The following is a 17,076-nucleotide window of genomic DNA, read 5'->3' as shown; positions in this document are numbered from 1 at the left end:
GGATGAAGCAAATCAGCCAAAACCCACCGTTTGAGCAATTTTGTTTCTCAAACGGCAACGTTTTGCTGAAAAAAAAAATGAAAAGTTACTGACATACGGCAAAAACATCAAAATAGCAAAAGCAAGTGTAAAAGCTAGAATTTTAAATTGCCCTCCTATTGCTTGACGTGTCAACCTTTTATTTGTTTTTTTTGTTACATAATTTTACTAGCTAAAAAATTTAAAACGGTAATTAATCAAAAACGGCAACTTATTTTAAAAAACTGATTTCACCAACGGCTTTATTTTTTTTTTCTCTATAAAATGAACCTAATTTTGGCCATTTTTTATGCACTTCAATTTTTTTTTACCTTTTTTCACTCTTTCCTCTTTTTCCTCTCTTTTTTATAATTTTCTTTTGTAATGGATGAAAATAATCATAATTATGGAAGAAATATTAATTTTTCAAATTCTTAATACAATTCAAACACTCCCCCTTTTGATCCAAATATATTCAATAATCCACAATTTCAAGCTGCTTTGCAATGGTTTGGTAGCCACTATAGACCTATAAACCCGAATTATACATCTCAAATTCCTCACCAATTTCACGGGGGTTCATCTTCACAAAATATCCCATTATTTCCCATGTCCCAACATTTTACCCAACCCATGGATCAATCTCCAGGAGTAAATGTTAGTAGCACTGCTTCTCCAACAAAAGATGTGCGGCAAGCGCAACATCTAGAAGATCTTGATGATGATGTTGTTGACATTACTGGAGAAGACCCCAATGATTAAAAAAGCTAGTGCATGGAGTATAGCTGAGGATAAGACGCTTGTTTCAGGCTACATCAATGCCGGTGGGAACGTTACCATAAATACAAAACAAACAAAAGCCGGTTTATGGGCTGAAATTGGGAAGTTATACGAAGAGGCACGGGTAGAGAACCTTGAAGAGATATAAGAACGGACCAATAAGTCCATGCAACAACGTTAGGATTTTATCAACAAATGGGTTTCAAAATGGGTTATGGCGTACATTTATATCCTACTACACCCGAAAAGTGGAAACTCAAGTGGAGACACTGTCCAACGTGCCCATGAGTATTATGCAAAACTCAATCATGGAAAACACTTTACTTTGATGCATTGTTTTGAAACAATGCAAAATTTTCCTAAATGGGACCCACATATAGTCCAACAGCTTCCTTTGGAGAGCGAGGGAAGCGGGAAACGATCCGAACCAGAATCACCAAGTGTGGGTGCCGGAAGAAAGCGGCCTCCGAGTATAATTAAAAAAATAAAAGAGTTTAGCTGCAGAAGGTAGTAATTCTTCTACATCGATAAACCTTGAAGCTTTCAACACAACTCTTGACGAAACTAGTGATAAGCGGTTTGATCAAGGAGAACGAATGATCGACTTGATAAGTAAAATGAGCGAAGATAGGAAAAAGCTAAAGGAGGAGGAGATGAAATTCAGCATGTTACGTTCATGGATGGCAAAACCCGTCCTCGATGAATTTGAAGCTGAAATGTACAAGAAGCTTAGAGAGGTGTTTAGTAATATGTTTTTTTAAAGATATTAGTTAAGTACTAGTTATTTTTATGTATTAATTATTTCATCTTTTAGTTTCTGTATCAAGAGTTTATCTTTCAGCTTATGTTTAAGATTTGTTGTAGTACTTAGGATGTAATCGTACGTAGTAGTAATTTTAATCGTTTGTATTTTTATTTGATATTAGATGTTGTAATCTTATGTGTTGGAGCAATAATATTATGTTTCTATTAAAAAAAAACATGTAATTTTCTATGAAGTAAAGCTTATATAAGTTTAGTCACATGAAAAAACTTTTATGCTAAATACTCTTATCTATAACAAAATCTTATCTTATCTACCAAAAATCTTATCCCTCTGCTAAAAATCTTATCCTCTGTTAAAAAAATCTCATTTTATTTGCAAAAAATCTTATCTTATCTGCCACAAAATCTGACCTTATCTACCAAAAATCTTATCCCTCTGCTAAAAATCTCATTTTATCTGCTAAAAATCTTATCCACTGTTAAAAAATCTTATCTTCAGCTAGAAAATCATATCTTTTGGTAAAAAAAATCTAATCTTACCAGATTGCAAATTATTGTTTGTAACTTTTATCTCAATTGCCTATAAATTGACCTATTTCACTTACAACACTTCTACTATCACAACTACAACTACATATTAATAATTTTAAAATGAGTAGTAATTCAAATTCTTCCACTTCTAGTGATAAAATCTATGACTACATGTTGCTGGATTTTAGTGAGGAAAATCGGCAACAACAAATCATAGAAGATGCATTGAGATATATGGTTAACACCACCATGCAACAACAAGAAGAAGATGTTCCACGTCAGAGAAAACGGAGGGAAGTTATACCACGTAATCGTGAAGCAGCACATGATCAGTTGGTTGCTGACTATTTCAGCGACCAACCATTGTATGGTGAATATAAGTTTCGGCGTAGGTTTCGCATGGGGAAACCTCTATTTATGAAGATAGTGAATCAACTAAGTCAAAGTGATCGATTTTTCCAGCAACATCTAGATGCTAGTATGCGTTTGGGTGTTTCTGCAATACAAAAGTGCACAACGACTATAAGGATGTTAGCATATGGCTGCGCAGCTGATCTAGTTGACGAGTACCTCAAGCTTGGGGCAACTACAACTAGGCATTGTATCACGCACTTCGTTGACGGAGTAATTCGTGAATTCTCAGCAGAGTACTTGAGGAAACCAACCCCTGAAGATATGAATCGCCTTCTAAGAGAAGGAGAGGAAAGAGGTTTTCCTGGTATGTTGGGAAGTATCGACTGCATGCACTGGGAGTGGAAAAATTGTCCAGCGGGGTGGAAAGGGATGTATCAAGGGCGATAAAAAACGGCTACGATTATCTTTGAAGATGTTGCATCTTGGGATTTGTGGATATGGCATGCCTTTTTTGGAACACCTGGATCGTGCAACGATATAAATGTCCTTCAACGTTCACCTATCTTTGACGACATTTTAAATGGTCGTGCTCCACAACTTCAGTTCACCGTGAATGGAAATACGTACAATTAGGGGTATTATCTCACAGATGGAATCTACCCAAAATGGGCAACATTTATAGATGCGATAACTGCACCGCAAACCCCTAAACAACAATTGTTTACTACTAAACAAGAAAGTATTAGAAAAGATGTAGAACGTGCATTTGGAGTGTTGCAAGCTCGATTTGCCATTATAAGACAACCTGCTTTGGCATGGAGTGTCGAAATGTTGTGAAAAATTGTTATGACGTGTATTATCATGCACAATATGATCGTGGAAGATGAGCACGATAGTTATCTTAACTATTGGGATCCTAATGAGTTTGCTACTGAACAATCCGAGTATTTAGCTGGAACTTCAAACCGAAGAGCAACGACTTTCACCGTAACCCCGCGCAACCAAAATCCTAATCTAACTACATTAGTGGCAACACCAGAAAATCTCCACGATAAACAAACTCATATGTCACTTAAACAAGATTTGGTAGAACATTTGTGGGCAAGATTTGGACATACTAGTAATCGATAAGGAAAAAGGAGGATAATTAGTTATTTGTCTTTAATTTCATGTATTTGTTGTACTTTAGTGTATCAATTAGTGTTTTTATTTCTAATTCCATGTGTTATTGTATTAAAATGTTGGTAAAGTATGGTAATTATTATTATGTATGCTAATTATCGAATACTAATTATTATTATTATTATAATTGTTAGACCTTATCATTAAAGAAATCAATAACTAATAATCTTTCACAAAGATTAAATTTGATGGTGGGGTCATATTTATAATATAAAATATATCAAGAGGATACCCTTTGATATGGAAAAAATAAATGGAAGAGGATGGAAGAGAGGAAAGAGATAGTGGGAATGAGATGGATGAAAGAGAGTATGATGTGTCAAAATAGGATAAGGAGAGAGAATGAATGAGAAGATAAAGCCATCCTCCTTGATATTCATGCTCTTACAGCAAGTGTTGCGTTTTCCTCTCAACTACAATGCTTGTGTGACCACTCTTCTTGTGATTAATGATATTACAACAAGACACATGCTATAGCTTATATAACACTCTACAAAACTTGGCTTATTCTACAAGCCAATTACAAAGTGTACAAAGAACACTATTACTTGCTTGTCTTATTCTACAAGCTATCCTATTAATGTTGATAGTAGACTGGGTTTTGAACACAACAAATCTCCCCCTCAAGACCATTATCCCTAACACCAAAACCACTCTTCTACAACACCACCTCAAGGTGGCAATTAACAGCCCCATTCCTGGAAATTTATGGGCCCTAATCATAATGTTAAAAAAGAACCCCTTACGTAACAATTTTTTTTTACACGCAATAGCTTTAAATATAAGACAATGAAAATAGCTTAGGGCCAGTTCTCTTCAGATTATTTTCAGTGCAGTTCAGTTCAGTTAAGTTCAGTTCAGTTCTTAATTTCCTTCTCTCATAAAATATTCAGTTCAGTTAAGTTCATTTCAGTTCAGCTCCAATAAGTTCATTTCAGTTCAGTTCAGCTTATTTCAGTCAATCAGGCCTTTATATTATTTGAATAGTAAGACTCCATACACAATACTGGAGTAATAACTTTGCATAATATTTCGGTAATTGAATAAATATGAAACGGTGTAATTGAAAAGATTAATATTTTGGAGCAAATACTCATAGAAACCGGAAGATTAGAAGAAGAAGTAAAGAGGTTATATTGCATTGTTATCTCCACCTAATTGACATCTAAGTAATTTAATGTTAATTGCTAACTAAATGCAGTAATTATCTTTTTAAAAATTTTTTGTTTTTTTTAACGAGTAAAAACTACAGAGTAAAATTCTACAGCTATGCAAACTGATTTGTTTTTTTAAAAATTTTTGAGTCCCTTTCTGGCGTGGGCCCTAAGCGGTCGCACTCGAGGTCTCCCCTCCGTGCCGGCCCTGGCAATTAACTGCAAACATACAAAAGACTCTCATGGGTTTGTACTCTCATATAGCTAACACCAACACAAGGCTTAGCTACTAGCACCTAACCACTATTGAGCATCCACAATGTGTCAATGAATCACGCCGCCAAACCCTCAAGTATGGAGGACTTTCGACCCAAGACCACGCCTTGATCTGAACTGTCGCCAACAACTACCACATCAACACCTCAATGAGGTCTTTCACCTCGCTTCTTTGGATGTGTTTGTTCAACACTAACAAAGCACATCCTTCCTCAAATACTCATGAAGTTACTCACATAAGCTCCATGAACCTTCATCCTCAACCTTCAATTTCTTTTTGGAAGCACCACAACATCTTCACAAGCTTCAACCTCTTTGAGCTTCACCTTCTCATCATGACATTCATGGCACTACTTGTTGTGATTAATACTTCCCCGCTACTTCCAATGGAAAGATGTGATCATCATCTTCCCCCTCGATTTAGACATAAGATGCCTCCCCCTCCTTGGTCTTCTTCATCTTCAAGACCCTTCTTCGTAGACCTCCGCTACAAGCCGCTCATACCTCTACTCCCTCTGGTGTGTTTGTGCTCTCATCCTCCAACACCATCTCATGGTGGAGCAACTAGCACAACATCACCATAATCTACCAACCACTGCTACTACTACTACTACTACTGTCGCGCCATGGAACACGCCAAATGACCATCACAATATCAAATTGACTTTCGATACAAGATCACATCTTGTACCGCCGCTTGCACAAGCTGCACCACCCTCAATTACTTGGCGCCATACAAAGAATAACTTGTACGGACACCCTCACAACTCACTTTGAGGTCTACATTTTTCCTTCCTCACTCTAGCACACTTCTACTTCTTTGTGCTCTTCTAGTGAAACTACTTTTGGTGGTCTTTCACTTAGCACACTAACCTTGAACTTTCCCGCACCTCTTCAACCTCAACTTAGTTAATCTTTGGCCTTCAAATCGCCCCGTAACGACCTCCGCTCTAATACAAATTTTTTTTGCCGGTGAGTCACGTGCACCACTGTGCACATGACGAGTATAATTTTTGGATTGAAACAATTGATCAATTATTGATGGTGACTCACCAGTTTGAAATCCTGAATCCTCCACTGACTCTACCAAACTTGGCTTATTCTACAAGCCAACTACAAAGTGTACAAAGCACACTACCACTTGTTTGTCTTATTCTACAAGCTATTCTACTAGCTAGTGTAAGTAGTGGGACTTGAACACAACAATTTTAAGCTTAATTTACTTATGGGCCGGGTAAATTTTAACCTTTTATGGGTTAAATTTGAATCTATAATTAAATAGATCATAATAATTTATATGAAGAACATATAGTTACCTTCATACACTTTATATATTTGATTTTTACTCCCTTAATGATATTAAGTATATCAATAAAAGCATAGATAACTTTTATTTATACAGAGATAACATTTTACGGAAAATCATTAGCATAACTTCATAATCGATTTACAATAAATATTGTACACCTGATTCAGTTATAGATTGTCGCGTCTTAAATGTATCAAAACCCTATGGTCCCCTGATTTAAAGTCTCGTAAAGCATAACAATTTCCATACGCTGGGGAAGTGGCAATTCTAACGTAGGCAGAGAAGACCGACAGTTACTATGCATGAATTCATAAAATGCAAGCATAATTCTGTCAAACCAGCTACAATTCTGGCCTATATGAAACCTTGTTTTCCCTAGAACGTGAACAACATCAACATTCAAGGCTTCCTCCAAGGTAGAAAGCTCGTCTTGGATACTCGCTTGATCAGCTGACAAAGGCCCTGAGCAATGTGTTATATAATGCTGTAAACATGTTGTAACCTGATTTACAAGGTTTTCACCTTCAAGATGCAGAGAATCTGCATAACCATACTGAATTACGCACCCATATATCCCTTTTAGGCCGAATTTGCTGATAATAATCCTCTCATGTGGTGCAACTTTTGGGATTAACAAGTATTTCAGTGTTGTGAAAATTGTCACCTTGTGAAGAGATTTTACGTTTTTGATGTAATGTCCAAGGACAGGAGTTAAACCGTCCTGAATGTTGGAGTAAAAGAAGCAAATTCCAGGTACCCTGTGGACACTAGGATCAGACAACAGTTCCTGAAATCTATCTACGTCTATCTTGTGTGTTAACTCATAGCCTATCTTTCTTTCTCGGCCAAAATACCAGCCAAACATGATCAATGCAAGGATGATGGAAATGGCAAAAGGGATCCATCCGCCTTCAGGAACTTTGATCAGTACAGCACTGACATAAACGCTTTCCATTGGAATAAATGTCAAGCAGAAAAGGAATACTAATATTGGTGAGGTTCTCCAGATTACAATCATGACCAGAGTCAGAAGTATGGTGGTTATAAGCATGACCATACTGACAACAACACCTGTTAACAAGGATCAGTACATGCAGCAACAAATAAATCAAACCGCCATGGTAACAGACTAAGAGTCAGAATAGCAAGGGAATTACTCCGACTGTTTAGAGTTAGTTGTCACATTGTCCCAAGAATCCCAACCCCACAAAATTAACAAACAGATCGATCAACCACCTAAACACAGAGAAAGGACATGGCATGCTCTTTAGCTAATGAAAATAACCAGAGGTACATTTGATCAGATTTTCTAGAGTATGTACATGCTTGTTTTCCCATCTCTTGGGTAAAAGCTTAGGCTCGTTTTTTTTTCAATTTTTTTTAATAGGATATACATAGGCACTTATGTTTTTAAAGTTCATTCATATTACTTTGAACTAAACCCCATTTCTTTTAGACAAATGATGCACAACAGCACAAATAAAATTCTCAGACAGAATCGAGTCAGTCCCTACTTTCTAAACTAGGGGCAGATCTACATAAAATGAAACTCCAAAGTAGACTGAGATCAAAACATTGCATATAATACATGTGCAACACTGTATCGATTTCAAAGTTCAATACATGCTTCAACAAGCTAATCAAGGGATGAATATGCAGACAAGATAGTGAAATTTAGTCATAAAAATATGCACAAAAGGAATTATCAGTTATGCAAGTATCTGAGTTGACTTGCATAGTTTTAAGGTCAAATTATCAAAACACAAACAAAAAACAAAAAAACAAAAACACCTCTAAATATATAAGCATGTGTCTGTTATTTATCTTACCAAAGGCGTTTCCCATATCTTGTCCATCACCAAAGATAAGTATGACAGCAACACAGAGTACCATGAGTATGTAGTTGATTTCAGGGGAGTAAACCTCGCCTTCTTTGTTACAGGAGGTGTGCACCACTTTGACCCGTGGAAAATAATCCAGCACCACAGATTGTTTGATAACTGAAAAGGTGGCTGATATCAATGATTGACTAGCAACCACAGCTGCAAGCGTAGAAACAACAAACATAGGCCAATAGACTTGAGTTGGTATGAATTTGTAGAACCCATCTTCATGATCTTGGGGATGTCTAATGAGATAAGCTGTCTGCCCCGCGTATGTGAAAACAAGAGACGGGTATATTGTGAACAGAAATGCAAGCTGGAAAGAAAGAACATGTCATTGATCTTTGGAGAAAAGAATTTATAAAGGGGAAAGCCAACATCAATATAGATTTGTTAGAAAGAATATGAACTCAACAATACTATATACATTCCTTCAGTAAAAAGAAAACTGATCGTTGGCTAGATTATCAAACCTGGATGGAACGTCTACTAAAGTGGCCTAGATCAGCAAATAAGGCTTCAGCACCTGCACAAAATAGTAATGTTTGTTTATGTAAACGCGCACAAAGGTGTTGCTCTTTGTTCAAAGTGCCAAAAATTATACTGTATTATATCAAAAAGGTTGATCAATAGTGACTATGATATTAAGTTATCAATTAAATGTATAACCAAGTTCATTATAAATGTAGATCTACAAACTAAAATACTAAAAACCAGTAAAAATCACTCTCAAATGGGTGATTGTAGTGATTAAGGTTCACCTGTAATACAGAGGATTGTGCCTCCAAGAGACAGCCAACCTTCCCTCCCATTTTTCAAGAAGAACACGACTATGTAATGTGGTGATATAGCCTTAAATATGCCTGGGTAGTGGCTTATGATGCTGTAAATCCCAACCAGCGGCGTAGTCAAGGTCCACAGACCCATTACAGGTGAGAAAAGGAAGCTCACACGCGAAGTACCAAACTTTTGTAGTAGGAACAAAAGTATGATAATTGCAGCCGAAAGGGCTTCAACTGCAGCTGCAAGAGTAGTGATATAGAAAAGTTCAACAACACAGAAGATACTATCATCCTGAATAAGAACAATTCCAATTTCCCAACTGGATATGAAACACAGGAACATAATCTTTCTCAAAAATTAAATTACCCGAAAACAGTTCCAGCTGAAGAATAGGATACAAAATGAGAACAAAGCCTTGGTTAAAACCCAAACTTACTTTTGGTTACTTTAGGAAAAGGAGCTCTTATGCCTTGAATTGCAGACAACACTAAAAAGGAAACATAAAAATCAATTCGAAGCAATCCAAAACAAGATAGCAATAGAAGAAAATAAATAATATTGGTAGACATGAAACCTGAGATTGCAGGAGTAAGTATGCCATCACCAATCAACATACACATGCCCAGAATAGAGATAAACAGTAATACCCTTCTAGCCACCACACTTTCCTTAAAAATCTTGCCAAGTTTACTCTGCTTTTCCTGACCCTCATAAAGACAAGAATCTGTAACTCCAGAAGGATCCCCATCTTTCGCGGAAAGAAACCCAATGCTCATGTGCCTACTAAGTAACGAATATAAAGCAAATGTGCCGCCTGCAATGAAACAAATATTACCAGAACAAACATGGGGATATAATACTAATATGTAAAATTGAAATTCAGCAAACTGATTATCAAACTTGTTATAAATGCAGACAACAGGTTAACAACAACCCAAGAATCTAATACACTAGTTCCTTGCTAAAAAATTAACCAAGAGAGAACTGAAGCTTTATTCATACAATTATACAGAACGTCCAACAGTCTAGATTGCTCATTAGTGCAGCACAAGTGCAATTATGAACGCGTTAAGTTAGTATAATACTTATTCTCCGTAGATCAATTTCAGAGTTCTACTTTGTGACATACAAGTGCAATCATGAACGCATTAAATTAGTATAGTACCTTCTCCTTGATCATCAGCTTTGAGTGCGATGCAAGCATACTTGATAACCCCAATAAGGCTAAGAGACCAAAACATAATACAATAAATTCCCAAGTAGTCTTCTTCAGTGGGAGACTTCAAAGACATTGAAGGATACACATAAAGTGGGGATGTCACAAGGCCTCCAAAAACCACTCCCAGTGTCTTGTATGCAAGAAATAATGTATTCCATCGACTTGACTGATAATTAAATTCAACATAAACTGGGAATGTCACTACTCCTTCACAAAGTATATATGCATCAAATTACAATTTATTTAAATTTTCATGTGTGTAAGGCCATGATCCCTTCACCTTAAAAAAATAATATTCAGTAAAAATAATTACTATTACAATTTATTTAAATTTTCATGTGTGTAAGGCCATGATCCCTTCACCTTAAAAAAATAATATTCAGTAAAAATAATTACACTTCAGTAAATTTAATTTTAATTGAGTAAAAATAATTTTAGTTCAGTAAAAATAATTTCAGTTTGTACTACTTCATGTACCACTAAATTAGTGACACTAATTATAATTGATGCACCTCCTTAAATAAAGCTATTTACTTGATTTAAATTTATGAAGCATAATAATAGTAAAATACACAATTTATCTCTCTTGTTTTTAGTACATTTAAATCAAGTTTAATTTATTAAGCGCTATATCTGTCTCCTCCTTTGTTAATGACATTTGATGATTTATTATGCCGTAATTTGTTGATCATATTAATCAATTGCATTCTCCATACCTCAAATGAAAAATTGTCAAAACTTCTCCATAGCTTATTTCTCTCATTTTCCAGATTCTTATTACTCCCAATCGATCCCTAATTATTGTTTTGAGAAGAAAAATAAAATTCAACCTCGTAATTGATATTTGTACCATTTACAACCTCCACAGTACAATTTCACAAGAACCCTAATTATGCCCTTTAATTTTAACCAACCTAGTCTATGTATAATCCACAGCACCCATAGATGAGCGAGTTTGACAGTTTTTCATCTGATGGTGAACTTAGGCTAGGTTTAGTTCACCCTAATTATGCATGCCCGCAAATTTATAAAGACATCCCTGTTTGTCATTAGCGTTTGAAGTACGTAGTCGTTAGCGTTTTAAATAGATCTAAACAATACTAGAGAAAAATAAGAGCGTTTAGCAAGGTAGTGGTTCTGGTTGCGGTTATGCCCTGTTTTGTTCACCTTATTTTAAATAAGACTTAAGTTCAGATAAGATAAGTTCAGGAAAAAGGAAAATCCCCTGTTTCTCATGGTGAGAAACAAAATTTGTTTCTCATGATGGCATTTTCGTGAATAAATCAACAACTTTTTCAATATTGTGGGCTCCACAGTTGAATAAAGTTGAAAAAGTTGTTGATTTATTCACAAAAATGCCCCCATGAGAAACGAATTCGTTTCTCACGGTGAGAAACTGGGGCTTCCTCCAGGAAAAACAAGTTCACATAAGTTGTGATTAGGGTTAATCAGGTTTACCCAAATTCAATTTATAACTAAAATAAGTTTTAATGAGGGTTAATCAGGTTTACCCAAGTTCAATTTATAACTAAAATAAGTTTTAATGAGGGTTAATAAATTCCGACAAATTCAAATAAGTAAAAATCAAGTGAATAAAACACATCCTTAGCGGATAACCTTTGGGTAGCTTTTTACATATGCTAAAAATAGTTGGGTGAAGGAAGTAGGTAGTGTTTGTCAAAAATTTATGTATTTTTGTATTCAACCGTCAAGTACACATACTATCATCGGTTACTTTTTATAGCTAACCTTCTATCAATTGTTGTCTTAATAGATTTGTAATTATATGTACTTTTAAATATGTAATTTTTATAATCATGGAATTAAAGACATCGAGCTATGAAAAATTGCCCATGATAAATTAGATTTAAACTTATTTTTTCTGATGTGTCCGATCTTATCTGTTATTTTTATCTAATATAAAATCAGTAAAATAAGGTGAATTAAATATAGCCTTAATTAATTAACTAAATAAGGTAACACACTAGCTTAGCTAACACATACAAGTAAAAGAAAAACATACCTTTACAATGAGGTTAGGCATAGGAAGGTGACAATTGGAATCAGAATCAACAACAATGGTGGTAGAGAGAGACATTGGTGATGGAATTTGTCCATCAACAGTTGACATTGTTTCTAAGACCAACGAAAGTTAGAGAGAGGAAAAAAAAAAAGAGAATAGAAGAGAGAGAATGAGAGTGAAATGTCTAGTGGTATGTTTTTGTGTTTAGTCTGAGTTGAGACTAATTATGCAAAATCTGCATATATATATAGAGGAGAATTAGCTTTACCCACATTTATCACCTTGATAAATTATCATATGACATATTTGTACTTATAATATTTTTGTAATTAAACTATGAAAATCGCAAACACTACTAGTAGCGATTATAATTTGCCCTAAATCGTTATCACAAAACTGCTATTGATGTTAGCAATTTTAGAGTAAAGTAATTAATGGTGTTAGGCTCTGTTTGATTTAGACGTAAAACATTTTCTATGAAAAATATTTTGTTTTGTTTTGTTTTTTTTTTTTTATTATGGGAAACCACGATTATAAATTAGCTTTTCGATCATTTGTTTGTCTGTTCACAAGAAAAATAAAAGAGAAATTAAATTAATAATTAGAATGGGAAGGAGAGGATGAATGAGAGGGATGTCGAAAGGAGGTAAGGAAGAAGGAAGATTAAATGGCTTCTCTTCTTCTATAAAAGGAAAATATTTTTCAACATTGAGATTGGAAAAATGTTTTCCACTTCTTCACAAACCAAACAAAAAATGAATAAAAATGGAAAGTTTACTTTTCAAAAGCATTATACATCAAATCAAACGTTTTAGTAGTATAGGTTTACCCTTGGACAGTGCAAAATTAAGTCATTTCATTACGATTTGTTGTTTGTTTATTGTTTATATATGAAGAAGATAAACTTGTATTTTCTCGAGGAGAAATAAAGAATAATACTTTTTTAATTGATTAGGGTTAGGAGACAATCAACTTAGAAGTGGGAGGAAGATAGTGAGATACACTTGACAAAAAGCTAGTGGCAACATATGCTTCTTTGTTGCATCAAAATATGTGTATAAATTTATTTATGTACAAATATATAATTCATTGAATATGCTTCTTTTAATAGGATTGAAATAAAGTGGACTTGTGATTTATGCCATTTTTTTGGAGAAATTATATAATTATAGTTTCATAACAGTATATGACCCCTTCCGTTACTTGAAGGATCAAATTTTTGTTAGTTTTATTTTTAATTAATTTAATTTAACTCATATTTGAGTTGTTAAAAGAGTATTCTTTGTTAGAGGTGGTGTTTTGGGTCAACTGAATTGGATCAATCATTTTATTCATTTATTTATGATAGACCAATTGATAGGATTTATAGGAAAACAACACACATGTGGATTAGTACCACTTATCTCACATAAAATGATAGAGATAAATGGCTAACGGATTAACGGTTTATGTAACCAAATTTTAAGATAAAATTTTGCTACTCATAATTTTAAATGTTACAATATAATATTCTCATCCAGTGTTGGTATGTATACGAACCAATATTACTATCAGCTCGTATCATTATTTCAAATGTGGTATGCAATGCAAAATATAAGATTAAATATCCTATATCACCACCATTTATACCAAACATTTTATTTGTATGTGTATTTCTTGGATCGATTTGGATAAAAGAAATGATTACTCACTTAAATTAATGTGGTCTTAACCAAATCGAGTAAGAAGGCTTTTGCAATCGAAAAGTCAATATCCATGCACCAACTTTTTCCGTCAAGCCAATCCGAGAACAAAGCTCTCCACCAAATTAGAATACACAACAAATAAGCACATATTGGGTTCATTAGTATAGTATAAATTGTTTATCAAAAAAAAAAAAAAAAAAAAAAAGTATATTTTATGTATTGTCTATAAATATAAATGGGGACCAATTTTGAAAAATAATTTTTTTCCTCCATATTTGTCAATATCATTAGTGACTAGTGAGTCACCGAGTATATGGCGAGGGCAATTGGCCTGGGATTTGGGGCAAATTGTACTCAATCTTCATGACATGATTTCTTAAATAACACATGTGTGTATAAAATTATAAAAATTATATTTTATTTGATCGATCTACACCTGGAAGCAGGAAGCAAACTCTAATCATTTAAGTTATCCCTGATTTTCTTCTTGTTTGGTTTTTTTTTTTTTTTTTTTTTTTTTTTTTTTAATGGTCATTACCTTACTTTAACTAATCATTGACGCAAATGTACTTCATTGTGATTTTACTGGTTAATATAATATATTAACAATTAAGTGCATGATAATATCACTTGACTATTAAGTGCATGATAATATCACATATTGACTTTGTTATACCTATACCTAATATTTTGATCTTCTCCTTAGCCATGCATGGAGCTTATTTGATCACCACTAATTAAATTATTCAATTCCCAATGCCCACTATAATAAATAATTTGATAAAGAATACCACTTTAATTAAAGTATTTCACTTTGATATGAAGGAAAACAGCATATTTGATCAATCTTTCCTCATTTGATGGGGCAAATTTGATCAAATTTGATCATTGATCAAGAAAAAAGGAGTATTTACAATAATTATTATACTCCGTATTATGGATCTACGTAAATGTTTATAGAAAAGTATGGAAGTATAAATTATTCACGTAACGTATGTAAAAGGACCTGGTTTCATGAAAGGCAAATTTGGTCATAATTATTTATATTATTAGCTTTATAAGAAGTGGATTGGAATAGGAAATATGATTTAATTATTTTTTTTTATATTCAATAAATGAAGGAAATTTTGTGAAAAACTACCTATTATAGTCCAAAATTTGCGAGAAACTACATGTTAAAAAAAATGTTGTAATTGACTACTTAATTTTTGAAAAATGTTGTAATTTACTACCTTAGGCCGGAATATGAAGTTTGACCAAAATTATCCGGCGTTGACTTGGTCACGTTGATTTGGGAAAGAAAGGGGTCATTAAGTGTCATGTGATGGTCACATGACCAAGTCAACACCGGAGAATTTTGGTATTATTTCTAAAGAGTTAAGATCTGACCTGATTAGATTATTTCTAAAATACTAAGTCAATATCAATTTAAATAGGTTGAATTGAACATAGTCTAATATTACAATGATGATGACTACAATTACTACCTTTCCTTCACATTACTCGCAATAAAGGGGTATTATTTGTGAGACATAAAATATTCCTTTATTGTCAGTAATGCGGAGGTAGTATATAAAAATACACTACCAAAAGATGAAAAGTTATTAAGTTCTTACACTACCAAAAGATGAGCCTAGAAGGTTTCCTTAAAGCCGTACAAACCAAAGTATTACCCCAAAATACAGTAACATAGCACAAGCTCAACAAAAAGATGCACAAAAGGTCTTGTAACAAAATAGAAAGATTTTGCAGGTCGACCAATTCCTTCATCTAGGCAACTAATCGCTGAGATGGTTCCTCTGCATATCTTCCTCCATGACATCCTTGGCACAGGTAGGCATTTCAACGACCCAACGCCATTGATAAGGCGGCATAGCTAGCAAATTGATGAACTACCTTATTCTTCTCCCTAGGGATATAAACGAGCGTGATATATCATGATTTAAATTATAGCTATTATAAAGTCTTCCTTATATCAATAGTTCAAAATAATATGTACTCGTAGTTTCTTAAGCAATTGTATATAATCTATATATGTATGATATTGTTTGATTTTAGGGTTGGAATTGTACCAAATACGTATGTATAAATTTCATCTACATTAGTGGAAATACATAAATTATTGAAGAACATAAATTACGACCTTATTGATCCAAGGCCAAATAAATTACAGATTGAACAATGAAACATATTTTTACCATAATTTTAATATATACTAGGAAATACTAATATCTTAATGATAGTAAAAAAATAATGATGAGTCATATCTTACGAGGCATCAATTAATAAGTGTCGTATAAGATCGTGAAGGTTTTTTTTTTTTTTTTTTTTTATTATTTTTTTATTTTTTTTATTTTTTTTTTATTATTGTGATTTCTAGCTATCACCCATGATTCAGATTGAAGTCGGTTTAGATTGATGCATGCTCACTGTCAATCGATTTAATTTAGTTGTTCAAATAATAATTTTTCGCATAACTAAGTATGTCATATAAAAAAATGTACTAGTATAAGATTGATCCAATCATACATGACAACTTAAATACGAAGTGTTAATAAAGATATACATATTTACTACATACCCAGAAGCTAAAAACAACATGCACTCAAGTCACCCTGCGCATAGATTAGATTAACTCAAATTGCGAGCTAAGTAGCAAATTAGTTTGTCGGGCCACATAAATTTCAAGTCAATTTATAGCTAGTTTATTTGTGTCCTAATGGTTAACTACTAGCTTGTGATTAAAATGAGATTTGCTTTCTTACTTAATTTTTAATTTCTTTTTTTTTTAATTATATCAATCCTTTTTTTTTTTTTTTTTTGCAATTTTATTTCTCAATTTAGTTGCATATTTTAGCCCTAATGCTTAATTTAGTAGGTAGAGTCGTCTTTTGAAAAATACAAACAAATCCCTAGCTACAACCATTTGATCAGTTACTATATGTTACGAGTAATAGTCCTCCACAAATATGAATCATGAAAGGACCACATAAACTAATTAATGTAGTAGGATTCTCGTAAGTAACTTCAATTTGATCAATCTTATCAAATCATGTTCACTCTTCGATTAGTCACAAGTCATAAACCTAACCTATAAACTTATTAGTCCCATAT

At 33.5% G+C, this 17,076-nt stretch overlaps 2 protein-coding genes across 2 annotated transcripts; one reads left to right on the top strand and one right to left on the bottom strand.

The window, feature by feature from the left end:
- The first annotated feature begins 2,214 nt into the window (after window positions 1-2,214).
- On the top strand, window positions 2,215-3,285 carry LOC145564658 (uncharacterized). The gene is made up of 2 exons (XM_081624909.1): window positions 2,215-2,812; window positions 3,098-3,285. The coding sequence occupies exons 1-2, from the start codon at window positions 2,215-2,217 to the stop codon at window positions 3,283-3,285; spliced, it is 786 nt and encodes a 261-aa protein (XP_081481035.1).
- A 3,237-nt stretch (window positions 3,286-6,522) lies between these two features.
- LOC145563316 (putative potassium transporter 17) lies at window positions 6,523-12,465 on the bottom strand. Its single transcript, XM_081623757.1, has 8 exons — window positions 12,278-12,465; window positions 10,201-10,420; window positions 9,610-9,849; window positions 9,472-9,522; window positions 9,014-9,274; window positions 8,726-8,778; window positions 8,199-8,568; window positions 6,523-7,440 (listed from the first exon to the last, which is right to left on the bottom strand). The coding sequence occupies exons 1-8, from the start codon at window positions 12,383-12,385 to the stop codon at window positions 6,563-6,565; spliced, it is 2,181 nt and encodes a 726-aa protein (XP_081479883.1). The 5' UTR covers window positions 12,386-12,465; the 3' UTR covers window positions 6,523-6,562.
- Between the last annotated feature and the right edge of the window lie 4,611 nt (window positions 12,466-17,076).

The sequence above is a fragment of the Chenopodium album genome, chromosome 10 (assembly GCF_948465745.1).
Source record: "Chenopodium album chromosome 10, dcCheAlbu1.1, whole genome shotgun sequence".
In the NCBI taxonomy this organism is placed as follows: domain Eukaryota; kingdom Viridiplantae; phylum Streptophyta; class Magnoliopsida; order Caryophyllales; family Amaranthaceae; genus Chenopodium; species Chenopodium album.
This window is presented reverse-complemented; position numbering and strand designations above follow the sequence as displayed.

Coding starts and splice junctions, on each gene's coding strand:
- LOC145564658 (XM_081624909.1), top strand. CDS start 2,215: ATGAGTAGTAATTCAAATTCTTCCACTTCTAGTGATAAAATCTATGAC. Junction 2,813..3,097: donor AGAGGAAAGAGGTTTTCCTG/GTATGTTGGGAA, acceptor ATTATCTCACAG/ATGGAATCTACCCAAAATGG.
- LOC145563316 (XM_081623757.1), bottom strand. CDS start 12,385: ATGTCAACTGTTGATGGACAAATTCCATCACCAATGTCTCTCTCTACC. Junction 9,850..10,200: donor AGCTGATGATCAAGGAGAAG/GTACTATACTAA, acceptor GTTTCATTGCAG/GCGGCACATTTGCTTTATAT. Junction 8,779..9,013: donor CACAATCCTCTGTATTACAG/GTGAACCTTAAT, acceptor TATTTTGTGCAG/GTGCTGAAGCCTTATTTGCT.